This window comes from Lynx rufus, unplaced genomic scaffold (assembly GCF_022079265.1).
Source record: "Lynx rufus isolate CCGP_SWC_20201006 ecotype Redwood Valley unplaced genomic scaffold, mLynRuf1.p SCAF_5, whole genome shotgun sequence".
Classification (NCBI taxonomy): domain Eukaryota; kingdom Metazoa; phylum Chordata; class Mammalia; order Carnivora; family Felidae; genus Lynx; species Lynx rufus.
The window spans coordinates 38,349,049-38,376,132 of NW_025814867.1; the positions used below are offsets into that span (position 1 = coordinate 38,349,049).

The following is a 27,084-nucleotide window of genomic DNA, read 5'->3' on the forward strand; positions in this document are numbered from 1 at the left end:
CATGATGGTCAGCTGGAAAGGGTATTTTTCTAAGCAGGAAGAAGGCTTTCCTGTGGGCAGGAGGCTGTTTTTGCTATGCCCTCTTAGGGAGTTGGTGCTGGGTTTAGATTGCGTGCCTTCCTTTCCCCACTCCTTCTCATTTCCATCTCATATGTCATTTTTCTCTCCACTCCTGCCTCCACTAATGTTAATCTGTTTTGAGAGGATCTTCTCTTTCCCTGGTGTGTCTTTCTCCACACAAAGCAGCAAAACACCAGGTTCTTATCTCTTCTTTTCATAGGATGAGGACAGAAAGAAGATGAATCCTTATCTTCTGACTTGCCTTTTTATTCCTCCCCCCATTTTTGAGGCTTTTCACAATTGTGTGTGTATGAAAGTGTGAAAGGAGGAGGCTGTTGCACTCTGCCTGCCTTAGCTCTCCCTTCTCTGGCTGGCACACCCTCCCAGCCCACCAGTGTTCTCTTCTTTCTTTCAGTGGCTTGTGTGCCAGTCCCTATGGCTTTTCCTGGGCCACAGGACCCTTGCATCTCCCTTACATTACCTTTCAGTGCCTACTTCACCTGGCATTTCAAGTATAAAGGCTTAGAACTGCCAATTAGCATGAGCAGAGAAAATGTCTTTATCTATCATGTATCTATCTATCTATCTATCTATCTATCATCTATCTACCATCTATAATCTATCTATTTTAGGGGGAGAGAGAGAGAGAAAGAGAAAGAACACTAGAAAGTGAGCATGTGAGTGGGAGAGGGGCAGAGGAAGAGAGACAGAATCTCAAGCAGGTTCCACATTCAGTGCATAGCCTGTTAGAGGGCTCAATCCCATGACCCTGGGATCATGACCTGAGCCAAAATCAAGAGTCAGAAGCTAAGCTGACTGAGCCACCAGGTGCCCGAAAATGTCTTTAAATAAAGCATTGGCCAACACAATCATACTTTATGACAAAGTTTATTAGGATTAGGTCAAATAGAAAACTTCATGCTTTGCCATTTGCATATTTACCCGGAATGACCAGATTACACTTAGCTGGGTATAAAACAGTTTGTGCCCCTGGATCCTACTGTTTGGAAGAAAATCAATATATGTAGCAGTGTATCTGACACCACCATGGTTAAATAGCCTAACAACTGGTTAGCAAAGCATATGTTATTTTCAAGCTTTGGGCCTGAGGAAGACATCATTCCCTACCTCCTTCAGAAACAGACCCATCATAGCCTGGGCACCTAAGACTAGAGCCTGCTTTTTCGGAGTCTAATATTAACATCTGTATTTCAAGAGAAGCTAGGCTTGAGGTATCTTTATGGCTTAAAAGGCACAGATCATGCAGCTGCATTAAAAGCTATTGTGTCGGTCTGTCTGTCATGGGCCATGAGCCATATCTTGTAAGAGGAGTCCCCAGGCTGCATCCTTGAGTCTTCAGTATGGTCTATGCATCATCGGCTCTGCTCCTCTAGCTTCTGCTCTTGCTAATCAGCTGTGGGTGTTGGGTCTGGAAGACGGGTTGGGACTCCTGCACTGTCTCCTGCCACGTGGAGAACAACCTGTGCTGTGGAATCTCATTACTCAGCGTACAGAGGGGACCTGCCACAGGGCTAAGGAGTGACTCAAATGCAAGCAAGGACGGGGAGCCTTGTTCTTCAGGTAAAATATAGTATGGAGAAAAGAAAACCGCTCTTCCTGGAAGGGTCCTACCAAGTTGGAAAACGGAGCTGCATTTAGCGCAGGGTACACCCAGCTGGAACTAACCCTTTGATTCATTCCATGGGAGAAGCAGCTTGACAAGAATGCCCATGAGAACAGTGGGTCACCACACGGCACGGCTTCTGTGAGGCCATCAGCAGTGGTATCGATCCCTTGTCTGGGCTTTGCAAATAGCCCTGAGGTCATTAAGGGCACGTGGGAGTCTAGGTCTTTATAATATACAAATAATCAGGTACTAAATAACTTGGCATAACCTCCAGCTTAGAAGCCAGATGTTTTGCTCAGAAACTTTTTTCCTTATTTTTAAACTCTCCCTAGTGAAGGGAATGAAATCCAAAATTGAAGCGAAGGCCTGGAGAGCTGCCTACTGAACGGAAACCCCTCAGACACAAGGGTATCTGTTTCTCCCTTAGCAGCAGCGAGACTCCTGACTCCCTCGCTTCTCTGCCCTTCCCACCCCACCCAAGTCGCTAATAAAAATGGCTGCTGTCAAAAACTTAAATTCAGTTGCATAATAGAGAGGGGTGATAATAAATTCTCATTTCTTTAGGCACCAGAGGATACTTGTGACAAGGTTTTGATTCTCTTCAATTTGTGCTCTTACTGCATTTTCCAGCTTCTATTCCCCATGCTGCCTCCCCAGCTTGGCTTGTATCTCTCAGTGAGCCTGGCATTACTTGTGATTACATCTGCACTGTTCACCACTAATTCAGCTGGGACTGACCCAGAGTCTGCTCAAGCTTGAGTTCGTAGCCTCCTAGGCCGAGATCCCCCTCGTAAATGTTGTCTTTGCTTGGAGTCTGCGGTGAAGCTTTCTGTTCCAGACCCAGCCCTGCAGGAGGACTGCAGGGTGAGGTGGCTTGCTCCTGGTAACTCATGGCCAGTTCATCCTGATTCACAATGCATTCTACATCTTCCTCTTTTAGCTGCTCCTGGATTTTGGGAAGAGAGAAAAGTCACTTCATGATGAAGAAAGCAAGAGCAGTCTGACAGTGTTAGAAAGTAGGGTGTTTGTTTTCCTTTCTTAATGGCCCTGTCTTGCCTTGGCTGAGGTACCTGCTGCAGGCAGGTGTCGCGTTTCCATGTCCGTGGGCATGGTGGAGCATTTCCCCTGGAAGACCTGGAGGCATAACACAGCTATATGGGGCCTCCAGGCCTAAGGTGAGAATTGGTAGAGAGCGCGCGCTAACCGAGTGTCTCCTTGGGTTAAGGGAGTTAAAATAAAATTCAGTGGATTTCTTGAACTGGTACATAACTAGGTTGAGAGGAGTCAGGAGTTAGGAGAATCTTGGCACCTCAGAGTACAGAATGAGTCTCAGTGTTGGTTTTGGAACACTCCTGCCTATCACGAAATTCTCAAAAGGCAGTTTCTGTTACATTTTATTTGAAGAGTGTGTCCTCACAGCATGCTTCTTGGGATGGGTATCACAAAGCTAAAAATGGTTGGAAGTCACCATTAGTAGATAATGGCAGAAACTAACTGGATCTGACCAACGTAGTTTTCCTCAGAGCTTTCCTTGAAGGAAAGAATAAGATTTCAACTCTTCCTTCATTGGCTTTGGGAAGACCATACAAAATCACTCATAGAATGAGCCCTGGCTAGGTGACTGAGGTCAGTGGTTTCCAACGTTAGGCCGTTGAATCCCTTGGAAGGCTCATGGAAGTACAGATACTGGGCCCCAAGCTCAGAGTTCTGAGGTGGGGGAGGGGGGTGCTGATAATTTGTATTTCTAGCAAGTTCCCAAGTGATACTGAGGCTGCTGGTCTGGGGACACACTTTGAGAACCACTGCCTTAGGCCATTGTGTCCTGAGCACATCTGAGACACATTTTTCTCTGTTTATGCAAGGGAGTGCATAAACCTCCAGCTGGACAACCTCCAGGGGCACCACACACTCCAAGGCTTTGCTCCTCTCCAATCCCTGATGCTGGTTTGTTTGTAATGATTCTAATTGCTTTTCAGCATTTTTTATTCCACTCCCTTGAGCTATAAAGCACAGGCCTAATATTCAAAACCTCAAAACACAGCAGTTTGTGAGGACATGTTACTTCTTTTATGTTTTCTAAATTCATTTTATGGTTAAAAATATTGATTAAAAAAAATTGTATTCTTAAAAGAAGAATGAGCCCACATAAGCAACATCTGAAAGGAAAAGAGAAATGCTTCTTGGTGCAGTGAATTTTAAAACGCTTCCTCCTCAAGCTGGGAAGTAATAGCCCTGAGGTTCCTGGGCTCATCGGTATTCACCAAGCCCGGCCCACTCCGGGCAGTTACTCACCCCATAGGCCTGCGGACTGGTGAGCAGCCGGGAAATTGGCCCGCACCATTCAGGTAACGTGGTGGTCAACGGAGGACCAGAGTGGGTTAAAATTGGTTTCAGATATCTGTAAGGCCTGTTAAGGAATACTTGCCAAAAGGAAGTTAGAATTTAGTTTCTCACACAGCACAAACCTTTGCATGCAGTGAAAGAGACAGTTATGTTCACCTTTAAATCCCCTACTCCCTCATTTAGGAGGCAATTTGGCCTGCAAAAATTGCTGTTTATAATCTTTGCTCCACACACTTTTCCAGCCCTCCTGGAGGTCTTTAATCAGGAAGAAATGGGGACTGGGCCAGCCAACATCAGAGAGAGGGGTGAATGTTCCTCTTCTCCTCCCCTCCCCCCACCAATGTCTCATCTGCTTAGAGAATGCATTCTTAAGAATTATCTTAAAACAATAGCATAAAAGATTGTATTTTCTTAAAACAGCACACATAGCTTAAACTGCCAGTAATTTTCACAAAGAAGCAAGAGGTATTTCATAAAATGTTCAGTCACTTTAGGACTGGGTAGTGAACATTGATTGTTTTCCAAAATACTTTATTTTCACTATTCAACACAGGCACTTTATACTTCATACATCAATGCGCTTCTATACAAAATTATGTAAATAAGCTGGTGCCAAGTTCATTCTATTGTCTAGTACCTGTCTTTCTTATCTCTTCATCCCAAAGTGCTCTAACAAGTTAAAAGAAAACCCTGTTCATCTAAAGCTGTTATATTTCCCTCCAATCTAGCAATAGTGAAACCCCTAGAGGCTGCCTCAGGTTGCCTTATTATTTCTTTTTTTTGCTGAAAGGAAAGTAGTGGAATTATTTCTCCATTCCATCAGATACAACTTTTAAGCTTTATATTATTTCCTCTGCTGGAGAATATTTCACCTCATCAACTTTCTGAAAAGCTATAATAAATAGAGAAAAGGAAAAAATGGAAAGCGGTTAACTTCGTTTGGCTTGTGAAAATCTGAAGTCATCCCCAGGCACTAAGGATGTGAGAGGACCTTGGAGATGGCTCTCCTGGAACCCATCTATATCTGGACACCACTCTGTCCTTCCTGTGATGCCCAAGCATGTGACAGCAGAGGGAGATGCAGCCTACAGGGGCCAGGAATCTTGTTGCCTCTGGCTTCAAATCCTTCCCCATCAAAGTGGTGATGAAACAGGAGATACTCATGAACACAGTCTAGTTATGATGCAAGGAGAGCTGCTTAAGAGCATCTATAATTCCAACTGAAAATGGAAAACTTGGCAATTCCTTTCACACGGGCAGCTGTTGTGCTCAGTGAAGGACCAGGGAAGATGTCAAAGTTCAGAGCTGGCATTCCCTGTAACATTTTTTGAGTATGTCTGTGACTCTGGAAAGCCTGTGATGGTCTTCCATTAATTTTCATTACAAATTGTTACTTCCTTCATTGTATGGATGAATGAATGGAAGCCTAGAGATATAATGATATTAAATAATCCAAAAGCTCCCATTGCTATTTGAATCTGCCACCATCATCACTAGCAAAAGATAAATGAGCAGGGCAGAATCATGCATGTGACCAGCTGGTTCTCTAGAGAGAAATGCTTCCAGACCTTATCCCTGCTGACGAGCTGTAGACCTCCTCACATAGGGGCATGTGAGGATACATGGTCTTATTAGGGTTTATGGTGTGAACAGGTGAGCAAAAAATACTTTTGTAGGGAGGTGAGATGGGTAAGATAGATGTATAACTGTAATGTAAATCAGGGAAAATCCAGCCAATTTTATTTCAAGATGGAAAAGTGACAGTAAGTATGCAACATTTTTAGAGATGTCATATTAAAAACAAAAACAAAGGGGCGCCTGGGTGGCTCAGTCGGTTGAGCGGCTGACTTCGGCTCAGGTCATGATCTCATGGTCCGTGAGTTTGAGTCCTGCGTCGGGCTCTGTGCTGACAGCCTGGAGCCTGGAGCCTGTTTCGGATTCTGTGTCTCCCTCTCTTGACCCTCCCCCGTTCATGCTCTGTCTCTCTCTGTCTCAAAAATAAATAAACATTAAAAAAAAATTTAAAAACAAAAACAAACCTGAAGAGATTTGTCAAGGCTTTAATTGTTTCAGAGAGGCCTGGGCAACTTTCTCTATTTGAGGTTCTCAGAATATTGAAAAATTAAATTATATAACACCAAAATAATGTTACAAAAGTAAGGCACAAATTTAGAATTGTGTAATGGACATTTTCTTGTTTTAATCCTGATGAGGTATCTCTTTAAGTCTATGTGTAATGTTACTGGAGCTAACACTTAGAGGCGAAATTTTAGCTTTTTTGAATGTGAGGCCTGGACCCCAGGGGGTACCATTTGGCCTCTTTTGGATAGGTTCTGGGATTTTTGACTCTCAACGCCTTGGCATAACTGTCGTCTCTGCCACTTTTTGACTGTGTGAACTGTGGTCTAGTTATTTACCTCTGTGAGCCTCAAGTATTGTTGTGAATATTAATGGGAAACAACATTATGCAAAAATGTTTTTAAACTCTATGTGCTATTCACATGCTATTTTGTTTTAAATAATTATTTTCTAAGCAATGCTTCTGAGAAACTTTTGTCTTGATCATTGTTCAGATAATAGTGGGGAGATGGAACTGAGGGTAGAGAGGAGAAAATGGCACTCCAGGCATTTGGTGTGGCCTTGGGGGTCACAGGCTAGTTAGCAGGTGGGACATTTAAGGTACCCCTACATCAAAAATGGCTATTTGGGTCAAATTTTGTTGTATAGGCAGCTAGTGTGAGGTGGTAGGTGACAGGTGGGCAGAATTTATTGATGTATGACTCTTCTAGGAAACTGATGATGTTGCTTTTGCTGCTCTGATGTCTCAGTAGCTGTGAGTTCAAAGGAACGAGGCATACCCTGTGTGGCAGTGAGCGGAATGTGCAAAGCACCACCCCTAGCCATGTTGCACGGGCAGCAGAATCTATGTCAAACATCTCGGTTTGCCCAGTGCTTATCATATATCCTGTGCTCAGTGGATGTTTGTTGAATTTCTGATATAGGAAACTATTCTGGGATGGTATGAGTGATGGAAGTAGATCCTGGGTAACTGTGACAAGAGAAGATGAAGGGGGCAGATAATGGGCCTGTGATCAAGGACATTTCCATCACACGGGGCATCTTTCTTCTGCTACAGAGACACTGAATGACAGGTCTCATCTGACTGGACAGCTGATTTGGAATTGAGGAATCCATGATTTTCCGAGTTCTTTATTGCTGAGCACTGTCTGGAAAGTGGCTGGATCTCCAGGGTTACCTTAATTATTAAAGAGTAAGAAAACTCTTCTGATCTACAAAAAAAACCCATGCTGCTGATTTCGCAAAATGTGTTATTTTTTTTCATCAAGTTCTAGTATATGTTTGGGGAGGGAGATTCCCTGTTGGGTATTTTTGGTACAGCTAGTTTTGCTTCTCTAATAAGCTAGAAATGTATCGAGATGAAATGTGAAGCTCTGGGGGGAAGAAAACAATGACTTTTCCCATCTAAAGGGCATAGGTTTGGGAATAGCAGTTTGGTTCAGGAGATGTAAGTAAAAGCTGGAATTCCATCCAGAGTTAACACACGTGCAATAAGGAAGACAATTAACAGATGCCCTTTTCTTTTTTGGCCTGAGCTATCAGAAGGTCCAGAGCTAAATTTAATGCTTAACTGAACTAACATCTAAAATACCCGGCAACACTGATTTCTTTCTCTTTTTTGTTTGTTTGTTTTTAATTATTTTAAATCCTCATGTTTTACCCATTGTAAGTTGCCAAAACTAATGAGTGTACAGCCTGCTCATATGCTTCATATGACATGGTCTTACCTAGACTAGTGAGATGCAAAACCCCAAGCAAAGATGCAGCTCTACAAATGAGTATCTGCCCCTTTGAGGAGACTAAGCCCCGTTGCCCCCTACCATGGACTGAATGTCTGCATTCTTCCCAAATCCATATGTTGAAGTCCTAACCTTCAATGTGATTGTTTTTGGAGATGTTCTTTGGGAAGTAATTAGGGTTAGATGAGGTCATGAGGGTGGCCTCCATGATGGGATTACTGCCCTTATAAGAAGAAATACCAGCGTTTATTTGCTCTCACTCTAAATGTCCACAAAGAAGAGGTCATGTGAGCATAAGTGAGATGGTGACCATCTGCAAGCCCAGAAGAGAGTTCTTACCAGAACCTAATCATGCTGGCACCCTGATCTCAGACTTCTAGCCTCTAGAACTGTGAGAAAATAAATGTCTGTTGTGTAAGCCACCCAGTCTATGGTATGTTGTTATGACAGCCTGGGCAGACTAACACACTCCCTCTCTCTGGACCTCTTTAAAAATCTCTGAGAGTCCTGAAGACCTATGTTCTATCCTGGCTTTCTCTAAACTTGCCTCATCATGAAGATCATCTTGGACATTTGTTAAGAATTCAGATATCCCAGGGGCACCTGGATGGCTCATTCGGTTAAGGGTCCGACTTTGGTTCAGGTCATGATCTCACAGTTTGTGAGTTCGACCCCTGCATCAGGCTTTGTGCTGACAGCTCAGAGCCTAGAGTCTGCTTTGGATTCTGTGTCTCCCTCTCTTTCTGTTCCTCCCCAACTCATTCTCTCTCTCTCTCTCTCTCAAAAATAAATAAACATTAAAAAAAATTTAAGAGTTCAGGTTTCCAAGTCCTGCCCTGGAGATTCTGATTTGGCAGGTCTAGGAAGTGGCCTGGGACTCTGTATTTTACAGATAGTCTATATTTTAAGCGCCCCACATGACTGGTGATTAGGCAAGGTTGGAACACGATTCTCTCTGGAGTGTTACCCTCCATAGGAGATTCAAATTTTAAATAGGAAGAAAAAGAACATAGTGTCTTACATCTACAAAGCCATCATTTTTAGGGTGAAGATAGTTATGAGGTAAGCCCATTTGGCCCAGAACCCAGGCCTATCTAATGTAATGACCTTTGCCATTTGTTCCATCTTGTCTGGGTGATGGGTCGGATAGTTGGCTCAAAAAGATGAAGCCTTGATGATGTTACACCTGAGATTGAATTAATGAAGTGTCATGTCTGAGCTTGTGTAGGAAGACTTTGTGTATATTGGGAGCATTTGCATGTGCTTGTATGTATAAGTTTGACAAATGGTCTTGCTATCTGAATAAAATACTCATCACTGCACAGCTGTGTCAAGAACAAAAGTGCATTTAGCTCTCTATAGGATTTTCAAGAATATACTCTGTGCTCTTTCATTTATAAAACATTTCCATATGTCTTATTTTCTCCTTACAACTGTAGGTAGGAGCTATAGTCCCATTTTACAGATCAAGAAATGTATAAACAGATGGTTTTTCAATTCTCTTCTAATCTATTCTTACCTCCTTTTCCAGGGTGCATTTAGCTTCCAGTTCTGGATTGCCATCAGATAGTCAGGGATCAATGACAGGTGGGTGGGGAAAGATAAGTACATCCTGTAGTGGAAGCCAACCTTGCCCTCTAAGCCCATACATGCCAGCAGAAAACCAGGTCCCACTTACTATTGACTTTCTGAGTCCCACACTGTTATTTGAGTCCCACACAGCATCCATGAACAAAGCCAGTAGAGGATACACAAAATTTTACATATCCTATCACTCTTTGCTTCTAATATACAAATTACACCCCTTCTGCTTTGTTTCCCAGGAAATATGGCCTAACAAATTGACTGTGTTTTCCTTCTTTCCTTTGCATATATCACATTTCACAATTGAACACTCACTGTCTTGCCATTTTGGGTGAGTCTGCGATGAGCCATTCTGCAGAGAGCTGGCTGGAGGTTCAGGTTGGAGGAAGGCTCTAAGAGCCCAAAAAAGAAGCCTTCTTCTTTGAGCTATTTCATCTCTCTGTTCTCTCTACCTCGAGGGAGGACTTCCAATTTTGTACCAGGCACTTTCAGAGAACATAGGAGTAAGATCCTGTCTTTGCAAGCAGTCACTCTATTTCAAGAACAAGCTATCAAGATGGCACCTTCTACTAGGCTATTCATGAAGTTATGGTTTTAAAATAAGGAAAAGGCAGAAACCCTCTTTCTCTACACAGATGAACATATACTTCTTTCGTTGACAATTCTAACCTTTACCATCTTAAAGGAAATTGCTCTAGACAACTGCTGGGGCAGAAAGAAAGCAGCAAATGCTAGAATAAACACCTGATGCATAAGCAGAATTGCCTGCAGGAAGCCAGCAAGGAGTGACCGTATCCCCCTTTGGCCTGGTCTCTAAGCTCTGCTACTCATATGTCTAATCGGTGAATGGCTCTCCTTTCAAGGCCAAGCTGGTATGTCCCTTTCTCCCAGCAACTTTCTCAGACATGCCATGCTGAGCTGCTTCAGTTCCATGGCTGTTCTGTAGCAATGTGTATCTATCTCTCTGGTAGCATTTATCACATTGTCTGGAAGCTAATTGTTTACATCTCCATCTTCCTCTAAGCTCCTTGAGGGCAGGAACTTTATTATTATTTAACAAAATATTTATATTGTAGAATGGAAAAGGGATACATCAAACCTCACCAATCCAATATATAGCCTAATGGATCATTATAAAGCAAGGAAATCACCCAGACCAGGAAACAGAATTTTGTTACCCAGACCTGAGGCCCCTTCCAGGTATCTCATCCTAATGCAAACTCCATTCTCTCCCCACAAAGAACTACAATCCTGATTTGTACACTAATCACTTCCTTGAGCTTTTTTTCCCCTTTAATGTTTATTTATTTTTGAGAGAGAGGGAGAGACAGAGCATGAGCAGGGGAGGGGCAGAGAGAGAGGGAGACACAGAATCCAAAGTAGGCTCCAGGCTCTGAGCTGTCAGCACAGAGCCCGATGCGGGACTCGAACTCACGAACCGCGAGATCATGACCTGAGCTGAAGTCAGACACTCAGCCGACTGAGCCACCCAGGCGCCCCATTAAATGTGTTATTTCTTTTAATCTGTAGATTCCTCCGCCACCCTTTTAACTTCTCTAAAACTTATCTGCTGAAGAACCTAGGCAATTTGACCTGTGGACTTCCCATAGTCTGAATTTTGCTGATTGCAAACTCAGGTGCTGCCCAGCATGTTCCTCTGCCATTGGTACTTCCTGTAAGTTCCTAGCTGGATCCAGAGATTGGATTCAGATTCTCTTTCATCCCGTTGGCAAGACTGAGAAAGGCACCTCATATCTGGTTGTGCCTCTTTGTGTGATTTGAGCAGCCTCTAATGTGTAATGCCTATATCTATTTGCTCACTGGGGATTGCAAATAGTGAAATTCTAATTATATATTTTTTATTATTTTATTAGTAGAATCCTTTTATAAAGAGACATCTTTCATTTATTCTATTGAGATATTCAGTGAATAGTCAAAATAGGAAAGACAAGATAAATGCTTGATTTATTCCATCTATTTATCAGTTTTCCAGATGTTTGGTTATCATCCTCTGAAAAGGACTGATTCTTTGTTTAAATATCATTATAAAGTAATGAATTTAAATGAATTTGATTGCAATTATTATCATTGTTGAAATGCAAACTGACCCATAGTTGGTCAATGGGAGTCTTTTCAAACTGACTCCTGAGTCCTATTGACATGATGCCAGTATCTTTGATAGCTTCTTTCTCATCTGTATGACAACTTGTTCTAGACTCATCTTGAACATTGCTTGTTTCTTACCTCAAACCAACCATTTCTCCAAAATTCTCTGATTTCTTTTAGTGAGAAATGGTATTTTAACAGCAAAATCTGGGTGCCAAGGGTTACAATTTATAGTGAGGTACTGTTAAGTGTTCAACAACTGACTCTTTTTTTTTTTTTTTAAAGCTAGATTTGTAGCATTTCCCAGTTTCCATGGTATAAACACTCCCATTATGGCTGATTTCAATATGTCAACATGAAGTCCCTGAATGTGGAGTTGGGACAAGATGTGTACAATCTGTTCTCACCAGTTAGTGCAGACCAGCTTCAACATGCCACTGGTTATATATCTCATGAGTTACTATGGATACGTCCAATTCAAGTTCAAGATTCAAGTTCTGATTCTCAAGGACATAAGGAATGGTAGAATTAGAATAGTCCATAATTACTCATTTGTTTTATCCTTTATTAAATACATAGTAGTCTCAGAATAATAATAATACTGATAGAACCACCATAAAAATTACATGATACTTTAAAAAACTTCTGCATATCCTCCCTATATTCTAACCTCTCATTTAAAAAAAAAAACCCTATTGTGCAATTATATGTAGTTATACTATATCTACATTGTCAGATCATATAGCCATTACATCCTACACCCTCTCTCTTAGCTCTTGTTTAGTCCTAGCTCCCTGGGTAACTATATACTTAATGCTCACCTTCCTGCCTTATGTCAATGTTTTTCTAGTCATTTTGATTGTTTGAAGCTTGTTTTTTATTAGATTCCTCAGGAAGAACTCATGGAAAAATTCTTGAGTTCTTGAATACTGATACCAAATTGTGCCTTTTATATTTTGAAACTCTGTTTTTCTGGAAACAAAATGATTGGCTTATCACTTTCCTTATTTGATTATCTTGCATATGTTTCTAGTTTTTTTTTTTTTGACATAAGTAGTTGCTACTGAAAAACATAATGCAAATACAATTTTCTTTTCTTTATAAACCACATGGGCTTTTTTTCTAGATGCCAAAAAGACATTTTATTTAAAGTTCATTAATTTTAGTAAATTTTTTCTGATGTTGGTTGTTCTAGGTTGATAGTCTCAGGTACATGGTGTGATCTTTAAAATGGGTAGTTCCAAATGTTTTAAATGTGTTGTATTTCAGCAAAGTTCTCCTGCATTAATACTTGTTCTGTTTCTTTGCTTTGCTTTTTTTTCCTCAGAGACTCCTATTTTCTGGATGTTTAATCTTTGGCTATCTTCAATATTTGTCACTTTCCCTTGAATCCTTTTTATCTTTTTCTTCATTTCTGTTTGATGTAAAATTTTTTTCTTTCCTTTAACCTACTATTAAGGTATTATCTGTTGTGTTTATTTACTTTTTTATTTCTTCTAATTTACTATTCATTTCTGATATGAGCTTTTTCTTCATTTTAAATTACTTTCGGGTTTTTTCCTAATTCTGATTCATGTTGTTCCTTTATGTCATCATTTTCTTACTGTTTTAACTTGTTTTATTATAGCATATTAGAGTTTTGACCTAGTTGTGGCATGTCCCTCTGGCATGCTTTGACTGTCAAGAGGGATATTATTCTGTTATCTCCTTTTTTTCTTACAATAACTCTCTATGGGATTTGACTTCTGTACTTTTCTGTTGTTTTTTTTTGATCTAAAATTATTTTTCCTTAACTTATAGAAGGAGGCACTATTCAGGAAAGCTTTTTCAACTTCATAGGGCTCTCTCCTCTGTTGTTTTTATATAGTGGTAAGCATGAGATTTTCTCATCTGTTTTCCTCCTCAGCTGATCTGGACCTTGTCTTTCCTTCGTCGCTATTGTCTTTGTCCAGCTCAATTTTGATTTTACTCCGGGTAGCTACTCTTGAGTGCAGGATCCTGATCTTGAAGGGCACCCTGGTGGATCCATTTTGAGAGCTCCTGACTGCTCCAGCCCTTCAGTCCTTCTTACTGGGACCTTTCATTTACTCCTGGTAGAGAGGGCAATACCCCCACCCCCACTCCCACTCCAGTTTCAGAGATGTTTATCAAATTAGCCCAACTACCCTCTTCAGGAAATACTATTGACTATTTAGGAGTTCTTCTGTTTTCAGATCCATCACATACTACCCTAATTGCTTCCTTTTCCCCCCTTCACAGACACTTGTGTTAATGGTGGTTTGTCTCTACTCACTTGTAACTTGGGCTTTCTGAGAAAACTTGTTTTCTCAAAACTAGTTTTGATTTGAATGTGTCCATGGATTTTTGGTTTTATTATCTAATTATTCTGCCTATTTTTATGTAGGCATTTGGAGGGATTGAAAGACTGCTGTTGATGCTTCCCAGAATGGAGAAGTGGTTCTTCACCTTCCTGGCCTTGGACTGAGAGCTTTGAAAATTTGCCCACATGCTCATCATTTGCATACAATTTCACATGACATTTCAAAGTGTTCCCAGAGGTCTTGAAATGCATCCATGCTCCCCTAGAGGTCCTGAGCTAGGAAACTCTGGTCAGGAGCAATTAAGTATTAAGAATGAGGACAGATTGGGGCGCCTGGGTGGCGCAGCCGGTTAAGCGTCTGACTTCAGCCAGGTCACGATCTCGCGGTCCGTGAGTTCGAGCCCCGCGTCAGGCTCTGGGCTGATGGCTCAGGGCCTGGAGCCTGTTTCCGATTCTGTGTCTCCCTCTCTCTCTGCCCCTCCCCCATTCATGCTCTGTCTCTCTCTGTCCCAAAATAAATAAACGTTGAAAAAAAAATTTTTTAAAGAATGAGGACAGACTAAAGGCTGATAAAATGGGGTACTTTTTACACTATTTGTATTGGAAGTTGGTTTTCTCAGTGATATCTCTAAGATCTACCTATCAAATGTTAAGATAATTCTATTTGGTTCTTTGGTTCCAGACAGACAATCCAGAGACAGAAAAAGGGCAGTGGAGTTTGTGGAAAGTTTAAAGGAAAGACAAGAGTGGTAGGATGCCGAAGCAACCAACGTAAGTAGGGCAAGTGGACATCAGATAAACAAGGGGAATGTTGGAATCATGAGGCTGGAGATAAACCTGAGAGCTCATTTGATCCACAGTCTTAGTTCTTAATAGAAAAGAAAGTCTAAACCTGGGGTTTTCTCCAAGTGTGGTTACTTGACCATTTGCACTGGAATTTCCTATTTTGCTTGTTAAAATGCAGATTCCCAGGTCCTTGACTATGACCTGCTTGGGTGGGAGTTCTACTAATCTGCATTTTACCAATCCCCTAAAAACCACTGGTCTAAGTGATGCAGAGAAGAATGGCATCTGGTCTCATGAAGGACTCTGGATGTGGAGGTGCCACATTTATGAACTGCATAGTATAATAATAATAATAATAATAATAATATTTATATCACCTTTACTCTATTATTGTTTTTTTCTCCTACTATTGTGTCCTCAAGAATTTTCTCTTTGGACACAGGAGATCAACAGATCTCCAGTGATTTTTTCTGACTATCACATGCATTTGAAATCCACTGTGCCACACGGAATGCTACATTTGGCTCAAGTTGTTTTGAGAGAAAGAGTTCTGGAGTAAAATGTTGCTGCTATTCACATGGAATAGGTCTTGGCTTTTAGTGGCCTCTGGTTAAAGGAACTGCCACCCAGATCCAGACCCCCTCTGTCAGCTCACAATGATTTGACAACAGACCTTTATGGGTCACCTCCCTGGCGGTGTGTCAGAGAACTGGGCTTTGGGAAGTAATTCTACTCCAGCATTCCAAGTCTTCATTCTGGTTTGGAGGGAAATTTCTACTTGAATTCTTCCTCCAGCATTGATTGCATATGGTTTTATGAATGCTGGAGCCTCAGCTGGCTACCCCAGGATTCACATTTAAGACATAGGTGGCCAGCCCCGCCCTAACCCTCTCTCAAGTCCCAGAAGAGTGTGTGTCTGAGGGGGACTGGTCTCCATGTAAGCATGGACAGGGATTCCTTGGGAATGCATAACTGTTCTCATCTTCTACCCCTGGGGAAATAGGAACAGTCCATTCTGTATCGGCAAGTGGAGCCTATGGGTCAGGACTCTCAGAGCATGAAGTTAAAGTAAAAACTACCTTCAATACTTTCATGGAAAGGGAGATAGCAGACACCAAATACAGATGGCTGAGGTTCTGGCTGCTGTGATTGTTTCTCAATTCGAGCAAAAGTCTTTATGCCTTGATTTTCTCATTTCTAATAAGACACATGGTGCTATGTTAGGTGTTGGTTGGGTAACTATTTAGCGATTGCAATTACCTTGTGTATTTGTTTCCCAGGACTGCCATAGCAAAATACCACAAACCACGTGGCTTAAACAACAGAAATGTATTGTTTCACAGTTCTGGAGGCTGGAAGTCTGAGATCAAGGTATTGGCAGGCTTGGTGCTGTCTGAGGGCTCTGTCCCATGCCTCTCTCCCTGGTTAGGGCCAGCAATTCTTGGTGCTTGTTGGCTTGTAGATGCGTTACTCCCATCTCTAACTTCATCTTCCCATGTTGTTTTCCCTGTCACTTCGCATGATTAAAGTTTTCTTATAAGCAAACTGGACCCATCCCATTCCAGTATGACTTCACCTTAATTAATTACATCTACAATGAACCTATTTCCAAATTAGGTTACATTTCAAGGTACTAGGGGTTAGGACTTCAATATATCTTTTTCTTTTAGGAGTAATTTGGCCCATAACATCCTGCTTCTTCTGAAAAATCCCAAGTCTTTGGTTCATTTTTAATTTTTTTCATAGTAGTTAAAAAGGCTGAGTGTGAATCATAGCTTTGCTACTTATTATCTATGAGTGGGAAAATTTCCTAAACTCTTTGAGCCTCATTTTTGTCATCCCTAAAATGAAAATAGCTTACAATAGTGACCTCACAGGGAAGAAGATTAAGTGAGATGAAAATAGATACAATTTTTAGCACAGTTTAGGGCACATAATAAGCCCTCAATAAATATTAGTTAACATTATTATTATTCTTTCACTGTATCCCTTAAGGAGTTTTGTGAGTATTAGAAACATATTTCAAACATCCCCAAGTCAATTTACTCATGAAACACCCACCACATATCCTGCAGAGTTCATAATATTTCTTGTGCTGGCTGCTGGAGCCCTGAGACAAATATTGCAAACTTTCTCTCAGAAGATTCCCTTCTATTCTTGGAGCAGTGCCCCCACACAGGGTGCCCAGGGAGGCATTGCTCGTTGTTTCCTGACAGCAGGATTTCTGTGGAGCATTTACATTGTGAGGGTCCTCATAGGACCCTAACAGGACAGGAATGACCTGTCTGTAAGAATGAGGCGCTTGCTCAGAATGTGCTTGCTTTAAGATCACCTTAGAGCACCTCTTTCTCATCATCACATTTGTTTCTCTGGGCCATGGTTGTCCTTGAGGCCATTCTAACCTTCCAATACTCTAAGGACACCTTCTCTGACCTTTTAGCAAACTCAGTAGAATGCATGCCCTGTGGCTCTTTGAGGAAGACAAAACCTTTTCTTTCTCTCTCCCTCCCTCTCCCATCCCTACCCCAGAAATGCTGGCTGCTGTAACCCACTGAGTTTGTTATAGGTATGGGCATCAGGGTATGTGACATTAGGTTATTTTTGAGCTATAAAATGAATCCCGTTCAGGAGACATTAGAAGCTTTATTTCCTTTGACTGAGGAGATACAAGAGGAGAGCTCTTTGTTGTTACAGGGTCACGTGTCATAAATAATCTCATTCCCCTCTCCAGGCACATTTTTCTCTCAGATGCAATCACTTTCAATTTTTTTTTTCTTTACCTCCACCCCCTACCTGGAAATACATTTTACAATTGCCACTCAGTACATGCCCTAACATCTGCTCAATCATACATATATAACACTAAAAATACTTCTACGATGCACTTGAATCTATTCCTATTCCCTATCCAATCCTATCCCCTACCCTATTCTATCTTACCCCATTCCATTCCACCTGTCTTCTGTTATGCTTATACTAGATACGGCTAGTGTGCACCAATATCCAATCCTCCTCCTTTTTCAGGTACCTGAAGTAGGTATATCAGCTTCCTTGAAGGAGGGGTGGGGGTAGCTATATGACTAATTTTAGCCAATGTGTATGGTTCTAAGTGACTAGTGTCACTTTTACATGGAAACATAGACTGAAGACCTCTATTTCGATTAAGCCCTAATTCTGTAGGGCCTGCATGCAACCTTGTTGACTTCTTCCCTGCTACCATGACCCAAGGAGGCCTCAGGCTGAGATAGTGGAGCCACAGATCAAAGCTGCTTGGATCACTGAATTGTCATGTGGAGGATAGTGGCTGTAAAGAGTCATCCACATCCTTTGTGGCCTTTAAGTGAGAGAGAAATAAACTGCTTGATGGGCCACTGAGATTTGGGAAATGTTTGTTACCATGGTATAGTCTATCCTGTTCTGACTAATACACTGCTTCTCTTCCATTTCATTTGTTGTTTAGAAATGCTGGTTCCAACCCATTATGGGTAGCCTCGTACAGTTTGCAAATCATTTTCCCAAAGCATCTGCCACATCGATAACCCCAAAATAGAGACGGAGAGAGGGCTCTCCATAGTGGAGGGAGAACATAGACGACCACTGTCTGTCCTCAGGGTCCTAATTTCTGGAGTTGGTGGACTTCAGGAATAAGGGCTAAGTGGTTGTGTGACTAGGGTCCTAGAGAGTTAGGTTACAGTTGCTTCGGTGGGGTACGCACCAGAGACTAGGTCCAAAGGTGACTGAGTAATGGACTTACCTTTTCTGTGTGATTTTGCCTTTGAGATGTACATGACTCCAGACTCAGGTCTCATATTCTTGACGCTTGAACTTCATTGCCCTCTGTTGATCTCATCCCACTTACTTGTCCAACCTTATTCCCCACACTCTTTCACAAACCTTAGCTCCTGATAAATAAAATAAAGCAACGATTCCCATTTATGTATCACTATGTTTCTGGGCCTTTGCATATACTGTTCCCTCCATTTGAACAACTTTTCTTTTCAGCTGGCACTTGGAAATCTTAAATCCGTTCTGACACAGCTCAACTGTCACTGCCTCTGAAATCCCATTTATCTTTTATTTACGTCCCTTCTAGCATTTACCATTCTCTCCCCTATGGTTATTATCGTTCTCCTCCAATCTCATCTTGAGCTAAGCTGCTTCTCTTTTAGTTTTTTCACAAAAGTCCATCCAGATAAAAGGGTTCCTATGAACGATAACCACAGTACATACCCAAAATTAGAAAATCCACTGACTTAAAACAACAACAACAACAAAACAAGGTTGATTTACTAAGGTTGACATGGAAGGCCTTTCTAGGCTGCCACAGTTCCCATATCCACCAAATACTTTACAGATTTTTATCTTTGAATGTTCTACTTCCACTACTGAGGATGTCCTTCCTTACTTTGTCTTTCAGGGAGACCTGTTTATTCTTTAAATCCTGTGGAATAGATTCCTACTATTTGCCTAGCCAATATCCAGTCTCCCTTTCCTCCTTACAACAGAAGGAGGTTCTATTTCCTCAGCAGATTGAATGGCAAGTGAAATGGAAAAAGTTTGTTGGGTAGAATTTCTAGAGAAGCTCCTTAAAGACAGCATCAAATTTGATGTTTCTCCATTCTTGCCTGGAACTTAAATGAGCTGTCTGGAGTTCCAGCAGCCATATAGAATCTATAAGGTACACTTGAGGGCAGAAGCTGTATACTCAGGACTATAAAGGAGAAAGACAGAAGGACCAGAGAAATACTGATGACATCATGGAAATCTATCACCAGCTTTATATTGTCTAATGCTTCTTTTACATGAGATGAAAACTTCTATTTTGATTAAGGCATGGTTATTTAGATTTTTCTGTTATATGCAGCCAAAAACAGTCCTAATGGGCATACAGCTCAATGCAAATAGTTCCTCTTTGTGTCTATCCCTGTATTCTAACTAGAGGATTTTTTCACTGGGGCTCCCACAGGCTTTCACTCAGACCTCTCTGATTACATTGATGATAATATATCAGGATTTTTTGACTATACATCTCCTCTCCTGTTAGACTGTGAGCTCCTTGAGGGAGGAACATTTTCTCATTCCTTTTTGTATCTGCAGTGATTAATGCCCCATAAGCAGAAATGAGCCTTCCTAATCGATGTTTACTGAATTTTACTGAGACTTGAAAAGCCTTTAAGGTTTTCCGTTAACATGTAAATTATTTTGGGAAAGGTATTATCTAAAGCCTAAACTTTATTTGGGATTTAGTTGGAAAGAAATAAAGTCATGGGAAATGACACTGGATGGGAGTCCTAGGGATGGGGTGAGAGAGATGAGTAGGGTTGGACTGGCCCCTGGAAGGAAAGGTGGGAAAAACTGCAGCCAGAGATTCCAGTCTGCCTGGATCTCCCAAGGCGGCTCTCCTTTGCTGTTACGTTTTCCAGTATACAAAACCTCACTCCCCTGGAAAGCCCTGAGAGGAGACGGCCTGCCTTAGGAATGCTTTACATTACCCCTCCTGCCTCTCTGAAAGGCAAAGCTTCTCTCCTGAGACTGGGTATCACAGATAACTGGCTCCTTGGGCATACTTGCAAGTCCCTTCTGTGTGCCCCAACCCTGTCCCTTTGGTCCTCCTGAACCACTTTGGAAGGGTCCGTCACTCTTGAGTTGCAAGATTAAATGAATGCATGTTTGGATAAGATGCTTTTGGGCCCTAGATCAAAGTCTTCACTGTTCAGGGTCTAGACCTCTTTCAGAGCAAGTATAAAACCTGCCTTCCCCTTCTAGTGAATTATGGGTGCAAAAGGAAAGAAGTACTGCCCATATCTGCCATATCAATACATCTTCTCAGGAGCGGAGCTCAGATGGCGTACTCAGAAACCAATGTACTGAGAAAATGGAAAGACGTACTTTCTATTAAAACCACTCAGAAATTTTATTGGCCTGGACAAATATGATCCTTTGGCTAGGAAAACCCACTGGAGAGCAAGTTAAACCATGTCTCATAATATGGTTATTCTCCCCTTGTAAAAATAATAAAAAATGTTTTGGTAGGTTTGTTCTGTGTGTTTGTGTGTCTGCTTTAACAAACAGTTCCAGGCCCCCCCCCCTTTTTTTTTTGTAAGTCACAGATCTGGATGTATGCCAAACCGGTGGCAGGAGCTGTCCCGCTTGCCACAGAAAAGGAAGAGAAAGCACTGAGTCGTTATACAATCTCACTCTCCTAAATCAAACCTTCCATTTGCCATGATTATTTACCATTGCTTTGTAATTGTGAGCAGACAGCTGAGTGGAGCTGGAAGTCTATTCATTCTTTAAAGTGACATAAAGTGGCACTTGGAGTCCCAAACGATAATTGTTCTTTTCTCCTTGTTAATATCTAACCGCTGCTAGGAGTTCTGTGCAAGATTCATTTAATGCCAGCTCCAGAAATTTCTGTGGGATTTGGCTCTTGGCCTCTTTTTGAAACCCAATTTGAAATCACCCCGAGGAACTGGGAAGGCTGAATTGATTGTGACCTTCAGTCAGAATTCCTCTCTAAATATTTTAGCAGTATGGAGAGTTTTCCCTCATTTACATTCCTCTGCTACTCAGTAGTGGTCATGGGTAGGAAGTATTGGCCGTTTCTCAGAAATGCGATTACTTTGAGGGCATTTCCAGCTCAACCTGAATCTTAGGAATCAGAATCTGGTAAGGAAACTAGGTCTTTGGAGATTTCCATCTTAGTGTTTAGACAAAAATTTGAAGCCTATGAAAACCACTCTGTAATGGTGGACGGGTCCTTGCTTTCAGGGCTTCCCCCCACCCCACACTGAAGTGATCATTTGTGGGTGAGCTGCCAAACCTACTAAAACTTTCTGTTGATCACATGAGTGAGATACAGTCACATCCTTTGGCTGTATGTGAGGTTTCAAATATCCTTGCAATCCCTGCTGATTAACTACAAAAAGGGATAAGAAAATAAATATATGCTGATATTAATGGGCCTTTCTTTTTTTTTCAAGCTTTTATTTATTTTTGAGAGAGACAGAGCGTGCGAATGCGGGAGGGGTGAAGACAGAAGGAGACAGAGAATCCCAAGTAGGCCCCACGCTGCCAGCACAGAGCCTGATGCAGGGCATGAAACTGAGATCATGACCTGAGCTGAAACCAAGAGTCGGACGCTCAACTGATTGAGCCACCCAGGTGCTCCTCAATGGGCCTTTCTATAGTATAGAGGAGTTCCTGCTATTCTTACCTCCTGATTTCAAATTCTATGTAACGTAGTTGAGTTTCTGACCTGAGCTAGAATAAAAAGCAGTGAATTTACCCCTCTTTGACCCTCTGGCTCAGAATTGCAGTGTTAATGGTGTCTAGCATTTATTAAACACTAAGTATGTTGAAAGTTCTGTGTTAAGCACTTTACATGAATGATCTCCTTTAATCCTAGGGGGTACCTCTTTCATTATTCCCATTTTATGGGTGAGGAAACTGAGGCACAGGGAGACAAAGGAGCCATCCCATGGCCACACAGCTAGGTAGTGGTAAAGCCAGGAGGTGAACTCAGGCTGCTGTACTGCCAGATTGACTCTCTATCTCTTTGATTCTGGAGCTCATTGGACTTGAAAAGAGTCATGAGAGGTGACTCGTAAGAGGTCTTAGAAAAGACCTGCACTTTTCTGAATTCTCTGAGGCTTCTTCGGCACCATTCGCACCTGAGGCCATCACGCCAATAGGTGACTGTAGCCCAGAAACTTTGTGCCAAGACTCACGGGCTTGGGTTGGGAGAATTGCCCACCATTTGGTATTTGCCATGAGAGAATTTCCTGGAGATTTCCATTTGCAAAGGTTGGATTTTTAACATTTTGTCCCATGTATCACTGGTTGTTTGAGGAAAAGGAAAGGAAAATAGGGATGCTGTAGAAGAGGAACTGAGGTCTCTCACCATCCCCAGTTTCTCTTATAGTTTTGAGTTTCCATTCATAAGCAGTAGTGTTTCAAGCATTTTAGGAATTGGATACACAGTTGAGAGAGTATGAGATGTGGCTTGTAGCCCAGAACCCAGGAGAGTTTTGAATATAGAGGTTAGTAATGCAAGCAGAACTGAAAGATTCTTTTCTCTTTCATCCAACAAAAGAGAGGTCAAGGGCTTTCAAAAATTGGTGACTGTGGAAGCTTGGAGAATTTTCATATTACACATGCCATCTGCTGACTGAATAACAGTTATAATTTTCTCCTAATTGAATTTCTTTTTTTGTTGCCAATTTTAAGAGTGTTTGCAAAGAAAGGTGTGTGTGTACTCTGGAGGTGGTCGTGGTAGAGAAGGCGTGAGGGTCTCAATAAACCTTCCTAGCACCTGCCTGAGAGCTAAGGCAAGGCCCTGAGCCCGTGTGCATGGCACCGCTAGACATAGAAGCTCTGTGACCTTCTTGAGAATTTGGAGGAAGCCAAGCCAAGCGTTCCAGGACTCTTTCTGTTGATTTCTGTGGGGCTGCGGGACTCCTGACACCATTCAGAGCCCTCCGAGTAAATCTAAAATTTTGAAAGGAAGCTAAGGCATTGTCAGTACAGGCCGTGCCCAAGGTTCCCACTGATCACTGAAGTTTACCACTTGGTAACATCCCCTCCAGCTCCCAAACTTCCTTTCAGCTGGGGACTCACAGAGTGTTCTTGCTCAGGGTAAGGTTATATTGTTTTGCAGTGTGGAGTGATATTCTTTATCTCCCATTGGTATTTCCCAGTTTAGGGATGCAGTTCTAGATTTAAGTGGAGCTGGAAAGCCACCACAGCAGATTTCAGTGACTGCATATAACCATCAGAATGGTATCTTCTGGTGTTCCCCTGCCCCCCCCCCCCCCAATCAGGAAGCAAATAACTCAGATTAACTCCAAACTCTTCAGAATCAAACTGCATAGTGTCTGACAGACTGTGAAAGCCGGGGCCAGTGCAGGTCACCTTTGAGTCATTATAACCCACATCATTAGAAGTCTTAAAGCAAAATGTGGCTCCCCTATTTCTGGACCTCACAAGGTGTGGGTCACCATCTCCATCTCTCAGGTCCTTCTCTGTCCTGATAGCTGGGCTGGCGTGAGATGGGGATAATTGCTGGCAAGCAGGGAAGGCCCTAGAACTCACAGCAAGGTAGCTCTCGATGGGCAGTTGGTGTTGACTCGGAAGAGGTGGCAAGGCTGACATTTCTTCTTCAGTGCTTGACCTTTGACTTGGCCAGCTCATACTTCGGGCACAAAATTTTTCTTTGCCAATTTAGGAGACTGCTAATAAAGCAAACTGATTTATTTGAGGACTCAAAAAATAGCCTTTCAAGGGGCAGACATCAAAGGGTGCTACAGATTGAGAGGAAAAATTCTTTCACCCCTTCTTTATACTCTGGGAGTTCTTTTCCTGTGCTTCCCATTGCTAGCTTCTGGTGTGAGTTTTGTGTTTCATTTTTATGATTCACAGGTTCCTGAAGTTGAAAGAACCTGGAGCAGATTGTCCATTGTTTTGAGTTATCCTTGCAAATTTTCTCTCTTGGCCTACACAATGAAGGAACTGACTCTATAGCTATTCCCTCAGGGTTTGGAATAATTCCCATTGCTGCTATTCCTACAGGCGAGTACAATCATTTCCTCATTTTCTGCTCAGCACCTTGTCCCTCAGTGGTAATGGAATAATAGTGAGTTTATAGAATCATTGCATTTATGGACCTTTGCACTTTAATTAGAAATGGCCTGGGTTAAGAGAATTGCATGACGTGGACCCCAAAGGGGATTTTAGAGATTAAAACATTCCAAGAGAAAACAATTTGGGTTTTCCAGGAGGGCTCAAAATTATATGAAGTGCTTACTTTTAAGTATAACTAGGATGGTGTTCACAAGTAGATTTTTGCCTGCACCAAAAAAATGCCTTCTTGGAAGAAAAACAAATTTAGGCTTTTGATCGATTTGTTTTTATTCAGAAAATCTGAAATGGAATTAATTTTATGTGTGGAGAACGGGTCATTGCTTCTACTGTGGACAGTACTACAATAGGAAAAAAAGGAACATTTCCTTCTGAAGAGAATTGTAGTGAATTGAGAACTAAAGAGCTTATGGAAAATAGCTTTCAAATGATTATTTTTGTTTGCTTAAATGCTTGATTATGATGATTGTAATTCCAGCTATACACAGAGAGAGCATGGACTAAAAAGCTAAGCCTAGACTCCCATTATGACAAAACCCAAAGAACACATCACACTTTATAAAATCCAAATGCCCACAGGTTTCCTGGGTCTGCTGAGTGAAATAGAAATACACAGTTCAGGTCCTACTGATGTGCATTTTCAGGGCCAGGAATTCTTTCCAGGTGTCCTTTAAAAGATGTTCCTTGGCCCTGGGTCACTGTAACAACTTAAGAAATGAGACCTGAATTTGAAATTTTCTTGCTTGCATGCAAAGGTCGGCCCTCTGGATTCCGACAGGAAGCCTCTGGGGTGGGGGTGGGGGTGAGTAATACATCTGCAGATGGCTCAGGGTTCCAGACAATAAGCTCATTCCAGTCCCTGAACCAGACAGTTTTGAGTGAGATGATTTCATCACTGCTCTAGACGGGATGCCTCCTGCTACTGCGTCACTGCTGAGCAGAGTCCTGTTGCCAGTGACGTTCCATGAAGCAATTCTTGTTCTTTGTGTGGAAAGAGTAGAATCATTACACACATGCAGTCATTTTAACTTCTCAGACCATAACCCACATGACTAATACCAATAAACTTTGAGCCAAGAGCCTAAAGCCACAATGGCCAGACAATCAAGTAGAGAATTTTAAATGACTTTGGAAGATCCAAGGGCTGTCATGGCAATTTAAAGCTCTGATCCTTTCTGGCCAAAAGCAAACCAAATACCCTTGCTTCTGCCCTCATCCAACTTGCATCATGCCCCCAGAGATGGCGAGGATGTGGTTGCAAGAGAACTGCCACTGCTGGTGGAAGGCTCAGAGGTCTGGTAAATGGCTTGGAGAGCGTTCCATTGTCAAAATGTGAGCCTGCGTCAGCCTGAAGAAGGACTAGGGCCACTTGATAGCTGCTGGTCTGCTCAGCTGGGTTGTCAGTGGTAGCACAGGCTGGAGGCAGAGGGTTCTGTATGAAGGGTGGGTGGAGGGATGCTTCTACACCTGCTCTGTTGTAGGGCCAAACAGAAGAGCTTGGTGTTGGAGGCTTAATTTTACTGCCTCCCAAACAACAGCAGCCAGTGATACGTCGTGCCAGTAACAAGGCTGCTCTGGTACCCTTTGACTTGGCTTTTTGTTTTATTCAGTTTCAAGAATGTTTCTGAATAGTTTTAAAAAACGTTCCTTTGTCTTCACCCTATCAGCTCTGAAGCTCTGGAAAAAAAGGCCAAGACACAGCAAGGGCACCTCACATTTGTTCTGACCGAAATTGACTTCCTTGTCTCCCATCTCCCCAAGACCTGTTCTTCCCCCCATGCTCCCTGTCTCATTAAAAGCTCCATCATGCACTGTCATGCTCAAGCTCAAGCATGGGTCTGACCTTCAACTCTGTTCTCTCACTTCTACATCACAATTGATCAATCAGTTACCAAGTTCTGTCTATTCCACCTGCCAAAGACTTCCCTGTCTGTCCGTCTGTCCGTCCATCCATCCATCCATCCATCCACTTCGCTCTAGCCCACAACTTGCTGCTGTCACCCAGGCTGCCAGCGCACCTCTCTTCTCAGTGGCTGCAACAGTCTCCTCACTGGTATTGGGGTTCTGCTGAGCAGCCCCAGCTCACTGCCTGCCTCCATTCGCAGCCAGAGTGGTTCTTCTGCAATGTTGACTAGATTATGGTACTTCCCTACCTACAACCCTACTGAAAGCTTCCTGTGGCCCTGAGGAGTCTAAACTGGACCCTTTGAGACCCATCTCCTGCCTCTTGAAATGTAATTGCACGTGCTGAGTCCTGTCTTCTCTTATTCTTTGCACTTCTGTTTCCTCCACCTGAGTGCTGAGTCTTCCACTGTCCCTGGCTAGTTCTTCCTCCTCAGTTACTCAGGACTCAACTCAGGTGTCAAGGCCTCTGAGAAGCTCACTGTGACTCTCCCTCCTCTGGACTTCTACATCCTGAACCCACTATAACTAGGGGGGCTGTGTAATCTATTGTCAAAGCTAGGACACTCATGGGAGTAAAAGGGGGCACCTGTACATATTATGCATGGACAACAGGTGTAAATTGGGACTGACCCAGGCAAACCAGGATGTATGGTCACCCTGATTATGGCATTTATCACACCTTCAAATTGCCTGTCAACTGGTCAGTCCTCCCCTCCCGCTACCAGGTAGTCTGCAAGTTCTCAGATGACAGAGAATACCCAGTTTCAGTGTAGTTACTTCCATAAAAGGTTCTCAGTACATATATTTTTTTGTTAAACAAATGAGCAAAGGGACAAATATGGCTGAAACAAGTTGGAGTCTAGTCACCCGGTCCCAGTCTCCAGAGTCAGATGGGA

The 27,084-nt window shown here is 42.2% G+C and overlaps 1 protein-coding gene across 2 annotated transcripts in view; it reads right to left on the reverse strand.

Annotated features, from left to right (window-relative positions):
• Positions 1 to 932: 932 nt before the first annotated feature.
• Positions 933 to 27,084, reverse strand: part of SLC9A9 (solute carrier family 9 member A9) — a 571,642-nt gene continuing 545,490 nt past the window's right edge. For both annotated transcript variants that reach the window (XM_047098595.1, XM_047098596.1), the window contains exons 15-16: positions 3,980 to 4,085; positions 933 to 2,633 (exon numbers count right to left, since the gene is read on the reverse strand). In XM_047098595.1, coding sequence (XP_046954551.1) covers positions 2,406 to 2,633; positions 3,980 to 4,085 — 334 coding nt within the window. In that variant the 3' untranslated portion in view covers positions 933 to 2,405. The remainder of the gene's footprint in view (positions 2,634 to 3,979; positions 4,086 to 27,084) is intronic.